Source organism: Strongylocentrotus purpuratus, unplaced genomic scaffold (genome assembly GCF_000002235.5).
Source record: "Strongylocentrotus purpuratus isolate Spur 01 unplaced genomic scaffold, Spur_5.0 spur5_scaffold_10, whole genome shotgun sequence".
Taxonomy (NCBI): domain Eukaryota; kingdom Metazoa; phylum Echinodermata; class Echinoidea; order Camarodonta; family Strongylocentrotidae; genus Strongylocentrotus; species Strongylocentrotus purpuratus.
This window is the reverse complement of record NW_022145595.1, coordinates 12,557,838-12,577,708: the sequence shown is the minus strand read 5'-3', so window position 1 is coordinate 12,577,708 and position 19,871 is coordinate 12,557,838. Positions and strand designations below refer to the sequence as shown.

The window sequence follows — 19,871 nt, the reverse complement described above, 5'->3', positions numbered from 1 at the left end:
TCATATTAGAATCGAGGGGTCCGCCTTAGGGCCCTAGGCGGGGTCCAGGGGCAGATCCCCCGGAAGCTCAGGGGTTTTAGGCATTTGATTACGGTCAGATGAACATATTTTTATACCTTATTTGTGACACTGGCAGGACGATTATTGGCGTGGGGTCCAGCGGGCGGAACCCCCAGAAGCTCAAGCGTTTTAGGCACTAAATTGCGGTCAGATGAGTATCAGGGGGCCCGCCTTAGGGCCGTTGGTTGAGTCCAGGGGGCAGAGCCCCCGGAAGCTCAGGGGTTTTAGGCGTTTAAGTACGGTCAGATGAGCTTTTTTGATACCGTATTTTGTTGTGACACTGGCAGTTAACTATTCTTTCTTCTTGCTCTTTTTCTTTCTATTTCTCTTGAATATACTTTGTCAAAAAAGTATGGGGGAGGGAGCTGGAAGCTCCCGATCCCCGTTGTTCCGCGGGCCCTGACATGTAGGCACCTCAAGAAGCATATTTCTTGCCTGGCTGTAAATTTAGGAATTTGTCATTTTACAACAAACGCATAAAAATGTATAATTTACTAAAAAATGAGGAAAAATCTCGGAAAATTATGTCATTTCAGCATTATGTGTAAACCACCGTAACGGTTATGGAATCAGAAATAAACCCCTACCGATCAAGACGCCAGTGCCCCGCCCCCCCCCCCCCCCTGATCTACACTTTGTTGGCGGAAAAAAATGATCTCCCCTACCTTTCTTCTTTCTCTTTTTTTTTTCTTTCCCTTTCTCTCAAAATTTTGTTTTTTCGCCCCGGAAATTGGAAAAATTACGTCGTCAGATATTTCGTTCAGTGGCTTGGGGGAAGGAACACTTTTTTTCAAAAAAAAAAAAAATCTTTTCCCTTTTTTTTCCTTCTTTTTTGTCCTTTCTTTTTCCTTCTTTTTGTTTTCCTTCTTTTTGTTTTCCTTCTTTTTTTTTTCCTTCTTTTTTTTTCCTTCCTTTTTTTCCTTCTTTTTTCCCCCAGGGGGGGGGGCCGGCCCCCTCCCTCCCTCCTTGGATCCGCCACTGGTATTATATGACAGAAAATACTAACTAATCACCCATACAAATCATCGTACAGCTCATTCTTTATTTGGTATAATGTCAGGGGTAAACAAATATGCCGCCTTCCCCTTGGGCATAACTTGGAAAGGGAAAACGGGCACAGAGGGGGGGGGGGTATTGTTAGAAAAAAATGAAACAGGTATACACTAATGTTATACATCCACGTAGCCTCGACCATTGCTGCTTTTCTTTTCGTCTGCCACTGATTTAATTTTGAATCAACATGTATTCTGCCAATGTTTTATTATATGATGTAGGAGGACAGAAATAAACAAAATAAACAAACAAACTACAACAACAACAACTAGATTTGATTTCGTCAATGCTGACGAATAGGTGATCTGCAGCAGATCGATTTGAGCTGAATGACGAACAAACGATCGACTGACGGCATCTAAAGCTATGGTCACAAATTAGAGCAGCGACCGACCGATCAGTAGCCTGCTCGGTCGCTGCTGGAATTAGGCATCGCCCAGCGATTAGTTCGGTGCCCGGGCGGCGACCGCCCAGGCACCGAGCGTATTTTGGGCGGCGAGTGAAAAGTGGGCAGGCGCCGCCCAAATTTTAACTCCGCGCTAAAACTTCAGCGGCGACCGAGCGATGCCCTAACAACGAGCGGTGACTGGCCGGTCGCCGCTCGGTGGCCGGGCAGCCGCCGGGCAGAATTGGTTAAAAACTCGCCGCTCGGCCGCCGAGCAGGCTACTTTTGGGTAATGTGACCATAGCATAACGTACGGTCGAAAATCGCTCACTAATAAAAGGCCTCTGCGCTTTAACACATTTTGCCCTTGGCTAGATTGGTCCAGGAATATGTCTAGAATAACACGCTAAAAGTCCTCATCCAAGATGGCGTCCAAAATGGCCGTCATTTCCTGAATTTCGTATTACTGTGCAACTAGATAACAGAAATACCAAATTTAAATGTCTAAATATATGTTTTTCAGCATAAGAAACTCATTACAATATCTTTGGATTGAAGATAATTCTACAAACGCGCAAAATCACACGGAATGGAGCCGCCCCAGAAAATTGGTCTTCATGGTCTGAACCCGGCAATGGAGAGGAGTAATGAGGTCAGCCACACTAAATAGATTCAAGAGATCTTCAACAATTAACTTAATGGTGTTTTTTTAATCATTATAGTGTTTTGCACCATTGACATTGACATTTTTATTTTTTTGATATATGCAAGTTCACATCCATTTTTGGTTATGTTCACAATTTAAGTCTTTTGTGATGATCACTTTTTATATCATGATACATGTATCACATGAAATTCCGATTTCATGTGATCCCTCTTTAAAATTTAAACAAGCAAATTTTGGGTGATAAGTTAAAACGTACAGCCTAGGGGTTGATCAGTTCTGCTCTGAATTGAACTGTTCAAGAAAATTCCGATGTATACCAACTTGACTGTTGTCATCTCCAAATGAGCTTTCTATAACTTCAGGACTCATTTGTTTTTTCAACAACAAAAAAAATCTTCTTTTTTTTTTTAATTATCAAGTCTCAATATGAGTTTAGAGGCCCGGTCTCACCGCCAGAACTTTGCTGGAGCGTTCCTGGAGCGGTGAAAAAAAATCATCACCGCTCGTAACCGTTCACCACCGTTTAACAAAAGTTGGCCCCCGTTAAGGCAACGCCGTATACGCTCGGCCACCGCTGATGGTCCCTCCTACTGCTCCGAAAGTTTTGAGCTCCACAAAATATTGCGAGCGGTGAGGAGCGGGCAATTTTCCGCTCCGGCAAAGTTCACCACAGCTCCAACAACGCCCAGTCAAAGTTTGGCACCGCTAGACGCAAGTTCGTGGACGCTTTGGTCCGCTAGGCCAACGCAGAAATCTTGAACGCTGTACCACCGCTGCTTCGCCAGCTTTGCCCGGGCGGTGATTAAACGTTGCACAAACTTTGGTGGAGCGGTTGTAAGCGTTTTACGAGCGGACACGGGATTGCTGGAACGGTGTCGGGCGTTGAAGCAGCGATCCATTGCGGTGATGAACTTTGGTTTGGCGTTGGTATGGAGGTGTCGGAGCGGGACCAATGCTCGCTACCGCTCGCTACCGTTAAACCAACGCTCAAGCAACGCCGGCTTCAGCGGTGCACCGCTAAGGCAACGCCCGTGTTTTCGATTTGTTTCCCATTTTGTGCGCGGTGACGAGCGTTGTCGAAATTCGGCCCCCTCTCCCTACCGTTCAAGGAACGCTCCAGCAAAGTTCTGGCGGTGAGAACGGGCCTTTATGTAACCTATTGATGTAGACAAACCCCCCTTTGCCTAATAAGTTCTACAACTTACAAGAAAGGTCATGCAAGAAAAAAATAAAATGTTTCTGTGTTTTTCCTACATACATGTAGATATACAGAGGTTCGAATTGTTTATTGTGATACAAGGAACTATAGGGCGTGCGTCTTCGATTGTGGCTGCATGCTTTGTTCATTGTGTTATTTTGTCTTTCTTTGGTTGTGAACAGGGATTGACTTGCAGTCAATTTCTTATTGATTTGTGTAAATATGTTAAATAACTGATTCTTTGTTTTGCATACATGGGTAATTTAAGAAGTTATTAATGCGTATCTTCCTTCATTCAGAAAATGTTTCCCTTCGTTCAAGCAAATCATGTGGATATTACATTTCTTTTGAATATATTCATTAAATTCCTGTATTAAGTTCTGTATCTTTGGGGTAGAAAGTGGCCTGAAACGTGATTGCCGTGGCCGCCGGGAACATAGTGTAAACGTAGCATAAGGTCCTGCCCTGAAAATGACTTAATGGCATCATCCGGAAAGGGTATACTTTTGTTTGAAGACTGAAGTAATCTCATGAGTAGTCTACTTGCTGGGGAACAATGTCCACACGTTTAGCTTATTTTCTTCCACTGTCTGTACTCAAGGTGTGTTTTGAAGGCGGCACTTTAGTATCCTTGGTACTTCACCCTATGAAATAATTCTTTTAAACAATTGTTCTTGATACCAGCAAATGTTACCAAACTCCACTCCACATGCTGGTCAGATGGGTCCTTGATAATTCACTGAACACCGAGCCGAGCTGCACGATGTGACTTTGCATGGTGACCTCAAAGTGGGAGCGGTATGGAATTGTTGAAGCAATTCACTGAATACAGTCAGAGCTGCAGATGTGACTTGGCAGGAATTATGAATATGTCATGTATGTCCTATCTGTGAAATTTAAACGTTAGCAGTGTCCTAATATTCAAATTATGCAAGGAAACCCGTTTAATTGCTAGACTTCACTGTCAGACACTATTTCCCACTTGAAGACATTTTCAAGCCCCACCTTTTTTAGGGAAGGTCTAAATTAGTATTATCTTTCAAACGCCGTTGGAATTTAACCTTTTCATTTTTTTTGGCCTGCAAATGGGACATAGTACCTTTAAGGGAATGAGTGGTCCTATCGAGGTCAGCATCTAAGTTGTTTTTTAAATCCTTAACAAAAATTGCCAATACTAAGGTTATACCAATTAAAGTATCTGATTTAAGAGCCTCTCTAAAAGTTGGTACCAAAACTACACAAAACAATTTAACCTAAATCATAATGCACTGTAAAGTTTCCCTTTCATAATTGACATTCTGATAATGATTTTCTATTGATTTTGATCTTTTTTTGTTATGATTGTTCTTTCTCTTATTTCCTTTTGCTTTCAAGCAGTCTAGATCAAGAATCTTTGCTGCTTCAACCACAATCTCTTGGATGACATACGTGTGAAGAAACTTGAATAACTTTTGTTGAAGAGCATGCTTAAGAAACTAGAATCAATTATATTGATCGTTGTGGCAATGCTTCAATGTTTCAATACCTCAATCTCTCTTTTATACTGTTTAATTGTAAACATTTTGAATATCATAAATATAGAAAACTCCACTCATAATTTGAATTGTGTGTATAATTCAGTAATCGCAATGAAATGGATTGATTATAAAATCAATGAACTGATTGAAAGTGAACTGGTAACATTGTCCATGAATTCTGAAACAATGACCTAAATGGTCGTACTGGTGTCATTTTTCTGTTACAGTATTGTAATGAACTCCTGCAAACATAAATCTTTGATATTCAAATGTATAGCTCAGCAGTGGCGGATCCAGGGGGGGCCCCGGGGGGCCCGGGCCCCCCCCCCCCCTTGAGAAAAAAATCATGTAAAATCACGTGATTTTTACCTTTTTTGGGGTTGGGCCCCCCCCCCTGGCGCTCAAGGGGGGGGGGGGGGGGGGTGCAAATTGAAATTTTTTTGAGGATCAAAAAAAAAAAAAAATGTGCTCACTACCCCCCCCCCCCCCCCCCCCCCCCCCCCCCCCCCCCCCACTGAGCGAACTTTTGGCCGGCGCGTTTTTCAAATTTTCGGGAGCAAAAAAAAAAAAAAAAAAAAAAATTGTGCTCACTACCCCCCCCCCCCCCCCCCCCCCCCCCCCCCCCCCCCCCCCCCCCCACTGAGCGACTTTTCGGCCGGCGCGATTTTCAAATTTTCGGGAGCAAAAAAAAAAAAAAGTTGGGCCCCCTCCCCTAAGAAATCCTGGATCCGCGCCTGTAGCTCAGAACATCTATTTATCAAGTATACCTACCTCATTTTTAGAAATCAGTTATGCATAATAGAGTTTTGGATTTCATTTCCATGAATTCTCATATCGTATCTTTGTATTGAAGAATTTGTTTATTTCTTTTAAATGTTTGTATTTACAGGGGTTGATGCCTTTATTAGAACATGAATATAACTTACATTTCAACAATTGGTTTTTCTGTCAAAACACAACATTTCTAGTTCACATAATTGTTTTTATTTTTACTTCTCTAGTCATTCTCATCATAATTGTATTTGGTACTTTAAACTAGCTGTTTTTAATTTATCTGTATGATGAGAAATGAAATTGTTTAGTCAAAACAATATTTCCATGTTTATCATGCATCGTTCAGCTGATAATTGTTTAGTCAAAGATTACGTGTTAGCCTGGGTGAAGATAAACTTTTAGCATTGCTAAACTTTGTAGCGTTTGAGACTGTGTACTAAATTTTATTGAAATACCCTGCAAAGAGAATGTGTAAACTGACTTGCTTCTGATACTCTACTCACAAAAAATTTATGAAAAACAGTGATGAACAAAAAAGTAACGCTGATGATTATATTAGTCATATTTCCCATGGAAAAACTCCATCATCTTTTTTTTTCAAGAACTGCCTTGCTATGTTACGATCAACCTTTCAGCAAGAACGTGATAACCATGGCGTGCAAGAAAGAGACTATACCACACAGTACTGTTTTGAATACCTCTTTTGTCTTCAGGTAAACAATCTATGCAGATGATGAGGATGATGATGCAAAAGATAAAGACATTTTAGCATATTTACAAGTACTGTATAATGTTTGAAATAACCTTCGTATTCCGTTGAGTATACCTGATGAGTCTTTTCCACAAAACCCTCAATGTACGTACATTTCAAAATGCAATACAGTATTGATGATAAATGATGATGATATATTTGGTATGACTTATTTGATATTTTAAATTTATGTTTACCTCATTTTTGTTTGTTTAAAAGAACTTATTGGCATGCACCCAGTAAATTGTCATCATGTGCTTGATCTTGTTATTGAAAACAAGATCAAACTCATCATCATAATCTAGACAGAGTTCAACCGAAAATTTCTTAACAACAATTGAAATTTCTTTCAGGAAGCCTAACAATAAAGGCTGTTTTTTATTCAAAGAGCATCGCACAGACGATGAACAAATAAGAATAATAATACAACGTCGTTAAGCGTGGGATCCGAACAAAAGAATCATCCGAGGGGAATCAACTGTTTAACGAATTTATCATGAGCAGTGGCGTATGCAGGATTTTTTCAAGGAGGGGGGTTTGAAAATTTAAAAATCGCGCCGGAAAAATTCGCAACGACTCAGCAAGCCGCTGAATAAGCGGGGGGGGGGGGGGGTAAGAGACATTTTTTAATTGAAGAGGGGTTCGACCCCCCCCCCCCCCCCCCCCACGCTGCGTACGCGCCTGATCATGAGTCATTGACACCTTGTCATAGTATTATTGAAGAGCAGCAAAGGCGAACGATTGTCGCTACAATTCAGAAATCGTTGCTTGGAGTGCTTTTCTCTAAAAATTACTATGAGATATCGAGCTGCATAGAACTATGATGAACAAAAAAGATATTGTCTTGAAAACAGTCAGAAACCTTAGAACTTGAAGGAATAAAACATAATGCAAATGAGTGAGACTACAATGAATAGGACACAAGTTAATTTTTACTATTTAAATCATCCAGTACCAAAAACCTAAGCAAAATTCGAATAAGATGCATACTACTAGGCCTACTTTTACATGTACTATACTGCACTACTGCCATAACTGTTGATTATGCTGATAATACAGATGATAATTATGTTATGATAGTAATTATAATAATACTACTTATATTAATCATCACCACAATCATCATGTTCATAGTCATCATAATGATAACAATAATAATGATGATAATAATGACAATAATAATAATGTTAAAAATAATAATCATGATAATGGTAATAATGAAAATAATATTTTATAAAAGTAATGATAATAATTACAATAACAATTACAATAATTACAAAAATAACATTAGTAACACCTCCAACCATAATAATAGTTATAATGATAATAATTGTTATCATTATTATTGTGATATTGCTGCTAATACTACTCCTATATATACTAGGAAGAAGGAGGGTGAGATGAAAAATCTTGTTTATTTTCTGTATTATCGAGGCATACAAATGCACAGGGAGGTAAGAGAGGGAAAAGTAAGGCGATGAAGAGAGACAGAGAGACGGAAAGAGAGAGGGAAAGAGAACGAGGGGGATAGCCTATGGCCCGAGTTAAAATTCAGTTCTCTTTAATTTATTAGACCCAGTACTGATGATCATAATTGTATCTATCAGCATGTGATTGCCATGTGTACGCTACATGTGTACCCCAATGAGTCATTGAAAAATTAATTAATACTGCTTGTCAAGTATTATTGAAGAGCAGCAAAGGCGAACGATTGTCGCTAAATTTCAGAGATCGTTGCTTGAAGTGCTTTTCTCTCAAAATTACCATGAGATATCAAGCTACATAGAACTATGATCAGCAAAAAAGATATTGTCTTGAAAACAGTCAGAAACATTAGAACTTGAATGAATACAACAAAATGAAAATGAATATGACTAGAATGAATAGGACACACGTTTATTTTACTATTTAAATCATCCAGTACCAAATACCTAAGCAAAATTCGAGCCAGCTGCATTTAATGGTAAGCTTAAAGACAATGATTCATGACAAATTGTCAATTGTCATGAGTTTATCCTCTAGACGTATTGCAAAGAAATGATCAAGATAATAAGGATCAGAATGATACCTATACTACTAGGCCTACTTCCACATGTACTATACTACACTACTGCCATTGTTGATTATGCTGATAATACAGGAGATAATAATGATATGATAATAATTATAATAATACTAATAATCGCCACCATAATCATCAAGTTCATAGTCATCATAATGATAATAATAATGATGATAATGATGATAATGATAATAATGAAAATAACAATTACAATAATTACAAAAATAACATCATTAACACCACCAACCATAATAATAGTTATAATAATAATTGTTATCATTATTTTTGTGATACTGCTGCTAATACTTCTCCTATATATACTAGGAAGAAGGAGGGTGAGATGAAGAATCTTGTTTATTTTCTGTATTATCGAGGCATACAAATGCACAGGGAGGTAAGAGAGGGAAAAGTAAGGCGATGAAGAGAGACAGAGAGACGGAAAGAGAGAGAGAAAGAGAACGAGGGGGTAGCCTATGGCCCAGGTTCAAATTCAGTTCTTTTTAATTTATTAGACCCAGTACTGATGATGATAATTGTATTTACCAGCATGTGATTGCCATGTGTACGCCACACCGATAGCACCGCATTTTTGTTTATTGAACTTATTGGCATTGCACCCAGCAGATTTTCATCATGTGTTTACAATTGCTATTGAAAAAAAAAATCAAACACATCATCATAATCTACAGAGGGCAACCAAAAATTTCTTTACAATTGAAATTTCTTTCAGGAAGCCTTACAATAAAGGCTGTTTTTTATTCAAAGAGCATCGTAGAGACAATGAACAAATACGAATAATAGGGACTTTTAGATTGAGTGGGCGAGAACACGACGAACGCCGACTGATCATGCGTGTCAACGAACTCAAAGGCCCATGTTGACTACAATTAGAAATCTTTTAGATTGTACTCGACGATATACATGCATGCAGGAAGTAACACTATGAACATGTCGGACAAAGAAAGAGGACAAAATATACAGTTCCTTATTCTACACCTGTAATGAACCAAATTTAATGCACACGTCTTTGTGAAGTGCCTCACTACAAATTATTTCATTCACCTGATAAGAATAATAGTAATTCAATAGTCAGAATGCAAACTGCATATATCAAGTGTTGCTAGGCAGGTCAAACCATAAAGTTTGTCCAACCTGGCAACAACTAATGTACGCAGTTTGGATTATGTCTATTGAAATACTTCACAAAGACTTATGCATTAAATTTGGTTACATTACGAAAATGGCCTATTGCTGTGGTAGACACTATGAACATGACTGACAAAGAAAGCGGACAAAATATACAGTTCCTCAGGTAGACAAAGGAACATCCCTTCACTGCTATTATGTAAAAATGTGTAGAACAGGTGTCGCATGCATATTCACCTTTTTACATAATAGCAGTGAAGGGATGTTCCTTTGTCTACCTGAGGAACTGTATATTTTGTCCGCTTTCATTGTCTGTCATGTTCATAGTGAGAACATCCCTTCACTGCTATTATGTAAAAATGTGAAGAACAGGTGAATATGCATGTGACACCTGTTCTACACATTTTTACATAATAGCAGTGAAGGGATGTTCATTTGCCTACCTGAGGAACTGTATATTTTATGCGCAAGCGGGATATACTAGTACCGTACTAGATTTAGGAAAATCAAGGTTGACGCATTCTCGATCGCCGACTGAGACGACGTGACGCATGCGCAGTGCCTTAAAATGAAGTCAAAGCTGTTGACGTGCAAATCTAAAAGTCCCTAATAGTACAACGTCGTTAAGCGTGAGACCGTTCACTTCTCTCTCCCCTCCAAGAGAATCAACTGTTTAACGAATTTATCATGAGCAGTGGCGTACGTAGGATTTTTTCGAGGAGGGGGTTTCAAAATTTGAAAGTCGCGCCAAAAATTTCGCAACGACTCAGCAAGCCGCTGAATACGCAGGGGAGGGGGGGGGGAGAGCACATTTCCTTTATTATTTTTTTTGTCCCGAAAATTGGAGGGGGGGGGGGTAAGGTCAGTTTCTTTGGTCACCCTTTAGCAATTTTTCTTTTTTTTTAATTGAAGGGGGGTTTCCTACAAAACACATACATACAAAAAAAAATGAAGGGGGTTCGACTCCCGGACCCCCGCCCCCCCCCCCCCCCCCCAAAAAAAAAAAAAAAAAAAACCCTGCGTACGCGCCTGATCATGAGGCAATGAAAAAATTAATTAATACTGCTTGTCATAGTATTATTGAAGAGCAGCAAAGGCGAACGATTGTCGCTCCAATTCAGAAATCGTTGCTTGGACCGAATAGCACCGCATTTTTGTTTCTTGAACTTATTGGCATGCACCCAGTAGATTTTCATCATGTGTTTGATCTTGTTATTGAAAAAACAAGATCAAACACATCATCATAATCTACAGATTGCAACCAAAAATTTAACAACAATTTAAATTTCTTTCGGGAAGCCTAACAATAAAGGCTGTTTTTATTCAAAGAGCATCGTAGAGACGATGAACAAATAAGAATAATAATACAACGTCGTTGTGTGTGAAACCGTTCACTTCTATTTCTCCCCGCCTTTTTGCCCCCGGAAATGGGAAAATCGCGTCGACCAATATTTCGTTCAGTGAGGAAAGGGGGGGGGGGGGTTAAGGAGCATTCAGTTTTTAATAGTCTGATTTTCAGACCATTGTACCGAATGGTCGTACGTTTTATGCTTCGCAAAGATTCAATCATTTTAATTTTAGCCATTAAAAGAAGTGGGTTATTGATGTAGACAAATGTTCATGTACCCTTTACAGCTCATTTTATGTATGTTATTACTAAAGAAGAAAAAGGGCCAGTCAGTCACTCAATATTGTCTGACAGTGAAGTCTAGCAAGTAAACGGGTTTCCTTGCATGATTTGAATATTAGGACACTGCTAACGTTTAAATTTCACAGATAGGACATACATGACATATTCACAATTCCTGCAAAGTTTTACGGAATTTGATGTTGGCTGCAAAAGGGACATAGTATCTTTAAAGAGGTTGAGATTATGGTTTGAAAGTTTAAAAGCGATTTATTCAAAACTAACTTTCTTTTAATTGCGCGCTCATCCGTCATTTCGTGAAATAGGGACGATATGTGCAGGGCTTGATCCACACTCACTTTTTTCATAAGGGATCTCACTAGATTGACAGAGCACAATTTTTTTTTTTTTTTTTTTTGCTCCCGAAAATTTGAAAAACGCGCCGGGCCCCCCGGCCTCCCCCCTGGATCCGCCACTGTGTACATTTAAACAGGAATAACCAAAATTTGGAAAAGGGCCTGCTGTATGATGTAACAATGAATATATCAGTTTTTATTTTGATGGGGGAGGGGGCGAGGGAGCTATCCCCTTCTGGATCCGCCAATGCCCGAATAAACGTATAGGCGTTTTGATATTTTATGTTACAAACCGTGCATCCTATGGTTAATTCATCCTCAGGGTTAACATTTTTCTCCTAACTTACTTGCTAATGAACCGTTTGAGTAAACTTTACAAAGGCAAATTACAGCTCCTGTCTTTCCTATCCCTTTCACTGCTTAAGTGCATAGAGATACTAAGGCAGTGATAAGCGCTATAAAAGTATTGTATCATTAGTTTTTATTCTGGACTAGGACACATCTCGCCGGAGTACAACTCCATGGTGAAATTTATCTAGGCCAAGAAATATATAAGTTTCAATTGATTGTTACTTTTTCAGTACATACAAAAAGTCATGCAATTGATTTAGAAAATGGGGGTTCTTTTATTTAAATTAGCACATTAAAAAAAAAAATCATGCAAAAAAATTGGTCGAATCCCGCATTCAATGACAATATCATTCACTTTTTATACATCCAAGGGGCGAGAGGGTGTACCTGACATGCTGCGATATAAAATATTCTTGGGTATAAAAGTATCCAGAGGGGTCTATTAAAGTGGCATGTTCCCCGTATTCCAGAGGGCGTTCAAAATACGTACCCGCTGGCGGACGGTGCTAGCTGCCTACTGACACCAACAGAATACGGCTCTTACGCAGATGGCATGTTCCGAATGCCCGTACAATGCCGATTATCGCATACATGTGCCGAAGTAATACCAATCGCAGTTCGGTTCTAAGATTCGGCTGCTGTTTCCGCCCACTTTCGTGACGTCAGGATCGGCAGCGATCAGCTGGCTTGACGAAGGCTGGCCAGGCCGCGCGTACTTTGATTGACAGCTGTATGCAAATTAGAAGTCGATCTTCGGAACCAAGATGGCGATGACTAGAGCAGCGATAACTACAATGGCGGGAACGTGCCCCTTTAAACAACCTGAGGGTGGACTACTCAATCATTCTGGTGCACGGGGCCTAGCAAAACAAAGTATTCATTGCTTGTATATTCATATCATGTTTGGTCCCAAAGCAAAGGAAAATTAATATATCACTGTCTGTGAATGGGAAATTGTCATTTTAGTCCCTGTCGAATGGGGACACTCCTCGAGGTTGGCGGGGGAAGGGTACACAGTGCCCCCCCCCCCTCCCCCCCCCAGACAATTTTGTGTAACCTAAAGTGCCTCTACTGTTAAGTACTCCTTTATTATTCTTATAAGTACCCCTTTCACTTTTTCCCCCCTTTCTCTTAATAAAATGTACTAATATGAAAAAAAATCTAAGAATTTGAGCGGCTAAACAGGTTTCCCAGTTACTTAACCCTATAATGTAAGTCAGTGGAGTAGTGGGTAGGCGAGGAACAATACCCAGACTTTCACAAGCACGAAAAGTGTCCCTTTCTTAAAAATGCTCTTTTTAAATTTTAACTAAAAGTGCCATTTTTCTAGAAAGAGCCTTTTTTATTTAAGAAAAACACCACTTTTAAACTGTATAGAGTACAACGTGTCTTTCCTTTCTGCTAAAAAAGGAAGCATTTCTAAACCTACAAATTTATTATTCCTACCCTCATGCCCTTTTGAAACGTAACAGAGCGACGGTACAAGCTTCGTAATGTACATGCTCTTACTAATATAGGAAGTATAGATAGTATAATGGTATAGACAGCAGGGGCGGCATTTTCTTTTTCTCGGCCAGGGGACGAAATGCGAGGGAACGGGGCAGCAGTGGCGTAATGGGTAGAAACGTTTGGGGGCAGAAGAAATCTTCATCACCCCCACTCTTACATAATACATGCAAAGCCCAGGCGGGGGTCAAGGGACGTTGCACGGTGAAGCTCAGGAATTTAACTTAAGGCATTTAATAGCGAGCCCTTGGTGGGGTCCAGGGGGCAGAGCCCCCCGAAGCTCATGGGAAAATTCCATTTTAGCATCATTTGTAAATCACTAGTATCGAATTAAAAATGTACCACGTTTGAATTTTATTAGGGGGGCAACTGCCCCCAAGCCCCCTCCCCACCATTACGCCAGTGCGAAGGAGCATAGTGAACGAGAGGGGTGAAGGTGGCATAAGTGACTACCCGCTCACAGGTTTTTGAAGTTTTTTTTATATCAATAAATTACATTCCTAAGCAAAACTATAGTATAAAAACAAACAATATACCTTTTTCACACTTCAATTTTTTACAACATTTACATAACTTTCTTACTTTTTGTCCGATTTAATTAGATTTCCACATGTCTTTTCTGAATATTCTGCTTTCGTTTAGAGTAATTGACTGTTAAGGTTGTATTTCCCTTTAAATGTAATCAGGTAATTGTGTGTACGTAGAATCGTAGATAGTATACATTTGTAAATAGGTTCTTTTAAAGAATAGCCTATAGAGCTGCCTAGTTAAAGTTGTAGCTTAGAATTGGTTATTGTTATACTATGATGAATGTAATTGAACAGTTATCAAAATGAATTTAATATGTTATTAACAACATACCATGACATGCTTGCGGTAAAGCTCCGATTTCCTGTTCTATTTCTCTCGTTCCTGTCCTGTACTGTGCAACGACCTTGGCTAGCCCCACCATCTGCGTCTTAGAGCTGGATTGGTTGTAATATGCAGTATCAAACTGACCACCTTGAACAAATAAACAGAAGGGATAACGTAAGGATAACAGGCATTGTCGAAGAGGGAAGAGAGGAAGAATCTGAGGAGAAGCTTGCAAAAAAAATTGTGAAGTGGCGATCGATGCAGGTAGGGGAAAGCGGTCGATATTTCATCTTGCCATCGCCTTGGGAAGAGATCCGAAGACAAAACTCGTCAAACTTTTGTTCTTCAGGGCGTGTTTATGCTTAACTTTTTCTGGCCAGAATCAGGCATCTGTTACGTGTTTAGTTTAAAACACGGTTGCGTCCATGCTCACTTTTGTAGAATCACCGAAAAACGGCGATCACGATCGCCGATCGTAAACTCACAAAAAGATGCGTTTACAATTTGCAAACGCGTTTAAATGGGGTCAACGCACTGACCTCTAGTGGGTCTACGTAGCATGCACAGTGCAGGTTGCGAATCCAGCTGCAAGGCCAATTAAGGCCACACAGGGAGAATTGCCTGGAGGAGCCAGAGAAGTGAGCATAAACAGTACACCGTGGAACTGCGATTACAATGAGCGTTTACGATGTGCGTTTCAGATCGCTCATTCTACCTTCAAAATCAAGCATAAACGCAGCCTGAGCAACAGGAGGAAGCGAGATCGCTTTTACGATGCCCACTTCACACTGAAAGGAAAAGATGGATGTGAGGGAGTCTACATCAATGAGGATCTCACTCCGATGCGTTATGCAGTCCTGAGGGCAGCAAAAAATGTCTTCGTCTGTGACACGTGTTTCTACGAAGAACGGAAATATAGTATGCAAGAAAAAAGACGATGAATACGACACTATTGCTTCACCTGATGACCTCTTTGATATTGGCTTCAACGATATTAATTACAAGGACTTCAAACTGCATTTCATGGAATAAAGCATTTTTAACCACCCCATGTGGGCACACTTGACTTATCAAATTCAAGGGCAGTATCAAAAGTAGTAGGAGTCAATTATTTGTGAGAGTAATGCGTATCGTTCATTTTAAGCATCCTTAAAATGAACGATACGCATTACTCTCATAAACCTTTTCAGATGTTAACAAAAAAGAAATATAAATATTCGATAACATTATAACAATAAAAGTGGTCAAATTCTGAACTGACGTCACATTGAAGGAGTAAATATTATTGGCTCAAAAAGTATCATCGTTGAGGCGGTTCCTAAAAAACAGGGGCGAGGCAAATATATAATGACTTAATCAACAATCAATAATATTATTTCATCCCCATATTTCGAAGAATGCAAATTGCACCATAAAACACGTTGTCAGGTAGGGCAAGCCATAAAATGTGCATTTTGTCTTACGTGGCAAGTTGGCAACAACTACTTCTATGACTACTAGGACACATTACAGCAGATGAGTGTAACCATGTTTGTAATACTTGCAATGTTGCCATGTCCCAGCACAAGTATTACGTGGCAACAACTACTTTTATGACTACTGAGACACATTACAGCAGATGAGTGTAACCATGTTTGTAATACTTGCATTGTTGCCATGTCCCAGCACAAGTGGCAACAACTACTTTTATGACTGCTGAGACACATTACAGCAGATGAGTGTAACCATGTTTGTAATACTTGCATTGTTGCCATGTCCCAGCACAAGTATTACGTGGCAACAACTACTTTTATGACTACTGAGACACATTACAGCAGATGAATGTAACCATGTTTGTAATACTTGCAATGTTGCCATGTCCCAGCACAAGTATTACGTGGCAACAACTACTTTTATGACTACTGAGACACATTACAGCAGATGAGTGTAACCATGTTTGTAATACTTGCAATGTTGCCATGTCCCAGCATAAGTATTACGTGGCAACAACTACTTCTATGACTACTAGGACACATTACAGCAGATGAGTGTAACCATGTTTGTAATACTTGCAATGTTGCCATGTCCCAGCACAAGTATTACGTGGCAACAACTACTTTTATGACTACTGAGACACATTACAGCAGATGAGTGTAACCATGTTTGTAATACTTGCATTGTTGCCATGTCCCAGCACAAGTGGCAACAACTACTTTTATGACTGCTGAGACACATTACAGCAGATGAGTGTAACCATGTTTGTAATACTTGCATTGTTGCCATGTCCCAGCACAAGTATTACGTGGCAACAACTACTTTTATGACTACTGAGACCCATTACAGCAGATGAGTGTAACCATGTTTGTAATACTTGCAATGTTGCCATGTCCCAGCATAAGTATTACGTGGCAACAACTACTTTTATGACTACTGAGACACATTACAGCAGATGAGTGTAACCATGTTTGTAATACTTGCAATGTTGCCATGTCCCAGCATAAGTATTACGTGGCAACAACTACTTTTATGACTACTGAGACACATTACAGCAGATGAGTGTAACCATGTTTGTAATACTTGCAATGTTGCCATGTCCCAGCACAAGTATTACGTGACAACAACTACTTTTATGACTACTGAGACACATTACAGCAGATGAATGTAACCATGTTTGTTATACTTGCAGTGATGCCAAGTCCAATCAGTATGAAAGCACAAAACGGCATGTGAGAAATTACCAAAATTACCCTAAAATCAACAAGTTCAAAGAATGACCTATATTAATGCCTATTGTGGCCTCCCCTTTACCAAAGAGTATTAGCGAAGATCGGTCAGTCCCGAAATAAAATAAGCGAGCATATTGTAGGACAGAAATCATGGCTACAATTCTCTATATCAAGATTTTAAAGATATCAATGCATGCTCCCTTCGTCTAGGAATAGACCAAAGAGTATTAGCGAAACATATTAGCATAGGGACATGCTATCCTGTAATGTGTTATGCGCTATAAAAGAACTGAGTATTATTATCATTATTAATAATAAGACCTACCTGTTGAGCTGCCACTATTCCAAAATTGCAAAAGGGCGAGATAAATTACAGTACTAGCACCGATGAGTACATAAACACCAGTTATGGTTATTTTTGATTTCAAGAACTTGCCGCCACCTGGTCCAGTGGATTCGACTCCTGGAGTCGGCATCTTGATTTAATCTCTCGTTTCTTCCTCTCCGGTTACTTACAAATATATATCTATCTAGCAATCATTAGTGACTGAATGAGCTGAACCAGCGAATTGAAAATCACTTCATTACAATAGGCCGCACGCCCAGCCCATTTTAATATTTTGCATTGTGAATACCGGTTACACGGTTAAATGGTTTATCATCATCAACTTCAGGTGGCGCTGTAAAGCGCTGCTGTGGTCTTCACGAGAGCACGCCATGCAACTCTTTCACCTGCCATTTGTGTTGCACCTGTTATTCCTTGTCCTGACACTTTCTTGATATCATCAGTCCAAGATATTGGGGGACGACCTCTACTCCATTTTCCTTCGACTGCTCCGTCCAGTATTTGCTTCTCAACACCTTCAGATCTCCTAACAATGTGCCCAAAACAGTTTAGTTTTTTTCTCCATGATTCCCCTTCTGATGGTCAAGTCTGTTCCAATCTTTTCCAGGACCCACACATTTGTCTTTTTATCTTTCCATGACACCTGCAACAGCCTCCTGTAGCACCACATTTCAAAGGCATCAACTCTCTTTCTGTCATTCTTTTTCATGGCCCAGGACTCACTTCCATAAGTCGTAATAGAGAAGGAAGTAATTGCTTGAAGCAGACGAACCTTCAGACTGAGAGAGAGGCCTTGGCTCTTCTAGATGTGAGACATATTCTGTACTGTTGATCTCGCCATTGCCATCCTTCTTCTTATCTCTACGGTGCTCTCTCCTTTGTTAGTGATAAGTAAACCCACGTACTCAAACCGATTTACTACTTCCATTTTATTTCAATCTACGGTGAAGTCAGTGTTATTATTATCTCTATCGACAGCCATACTTTTTGTCTTTTTGGTGTTTAGAAGAAGGTCTTTCTCTTCATTTGCCTCTTTAATGTGATTCAACAAATAAATCAGCTCTTCTCTGCTGCTGCAAATGAGGGTAGTGTCGTCAGCATACTTTAGGCTCGTGATCTTTTTTACCTCCAAACTTAACTCCCCCATTGAATCCTTCCAGAGCATTTCTCATAATGTCCTCAGAATAAATATTTAAAAGGTTAGGAGACAGTATGCAGCCTTGACGTACTCCCCTGCCAATTCCAAACCACTCAGTATTGCCGTTACTGGTTCTCACTGTTGCTTCTTGGTCATGATAGAGGTTTTTGATCAGTTCGATGATGTGACTTGGGAACCCCATCTTTGCCATTTTATTCCATAATTATTGAGAGTAGCTCACACAGTCAAATGCTTTGCTATATTCTATAAAGCACAAATAGAGGGGATTTCTGTGTTCTCTGCATTTCTCTATAATGTTGACAATCTGTTCTCTTGTCCCTCTACCTTCACGGAACCCTGCTTGCTCATCTGAGATCTCGGCTGGCAGTTTGATTTTCATTCTTCTGCTAATCATCTTCAGAAGAACTTTGCTTGCATGACAAATCAAGCTGATCGTTAGGTGATTTGCACATTCTTTCAGATCTCCCTTCTTTGGCAATGGTATAAAAATAGCTCTACACCAGTCCTTATGCCACTCCCTACTATTCCAGATATTGCAACAGAGACGCCAAATCAGGTCGGTACCTTCTTCACCTGTAGCCTTCCACATCTCAGAAGTCAAGTTGTCAAAGCCAGGGAACTTGCCATCCTTCAGTTGTTTCATTGCAAGCTCCACTTCTGATCTTAACGGAGGGGGTTTCATTTCATCACTTTCCTCCCACTGAGTGTCCAACTTGTCCCTCTGCGGCAAACAGCTTGGTACTACACTGCATCCATCTTCCCTTAATGTCTTCATTCTCCGTCAGTGTTTTGCCATTTTCATCATTAATTACATCCAGTCTTGGGATTCTTTTCTTTGTGATTTCTTTCACAATTGCAAATGCGGCCTTGGAGTTGTTCTTGTGACGCTCTAGGTCTTTACACTTCCCCTCGGTGTAATTCCTTTTGTCCTCCTCCACACTATACTTGTAACCGCCTTATTGAGTCTCGTCCATTCTCCTCTATTGTATTTTGCTTTTGCCCTCTTCCTGTCATCAGCGAAAGTCTGATTTGAGATCCATGGTTGTTTCCGCTTCCTTTTCTTTGGGATGTGATTCTTTGCTGCATTTTCAACTGTTTCTTTTATGTATTCCCACAGCGCATTTGGTGTTTACTCTGCTTCATCGTTTCTCAACATCAGCTCGAACTTGTTGTCGATCCGGGAGGATCGGGGGATATATCCCCCACCCCAATATTTCAGGTGGGGGGGGGTGGCCTGTACAATCCTCCCCCCCCCCCAATAATTCACCATAAAAAAATGAAGAAAAATATTAATGATGAGAGGCCCATGAGAGTAGTTAATGGTTATTACTCGCAAGATGACCATCAATATAC

The 19,871-nt window shown here is 39.9% G+C and overlaps 1 protein-coding gene across 1 annotated transcript in view; it reads right to left on the bottom strand.

Annotated features, from left to right (window-relative positions):
- Window positions 1-17,620, bottom strand: part of LOC586027 (beta-1,4-galactosyltransferase 5-like) — a 37,703-nt gene extending 20,083 nt beyond the window's left edge. Inside the window, exons 1-2 of the mRNA XM_030979535.1 lie at window positions 17,339-17,620; window positions 14,315-14,455 (exon numbers count right to left, since the gene is read on the bottom strand). Coding sequence (XP_030835395.1) covers window positions 14,315-14,455; window positions 17,339-17,489 — 292 coding nt within the window. The 5' untranslated portion in view covers window positions 17,490-17,620. The remainder of the gene's footprint in view (window positions 1-14,314; window positions 14,456-17,338) is intronic.
- Window positions 17,621-19,871: the final 2,251 nt, after the last annotated feature.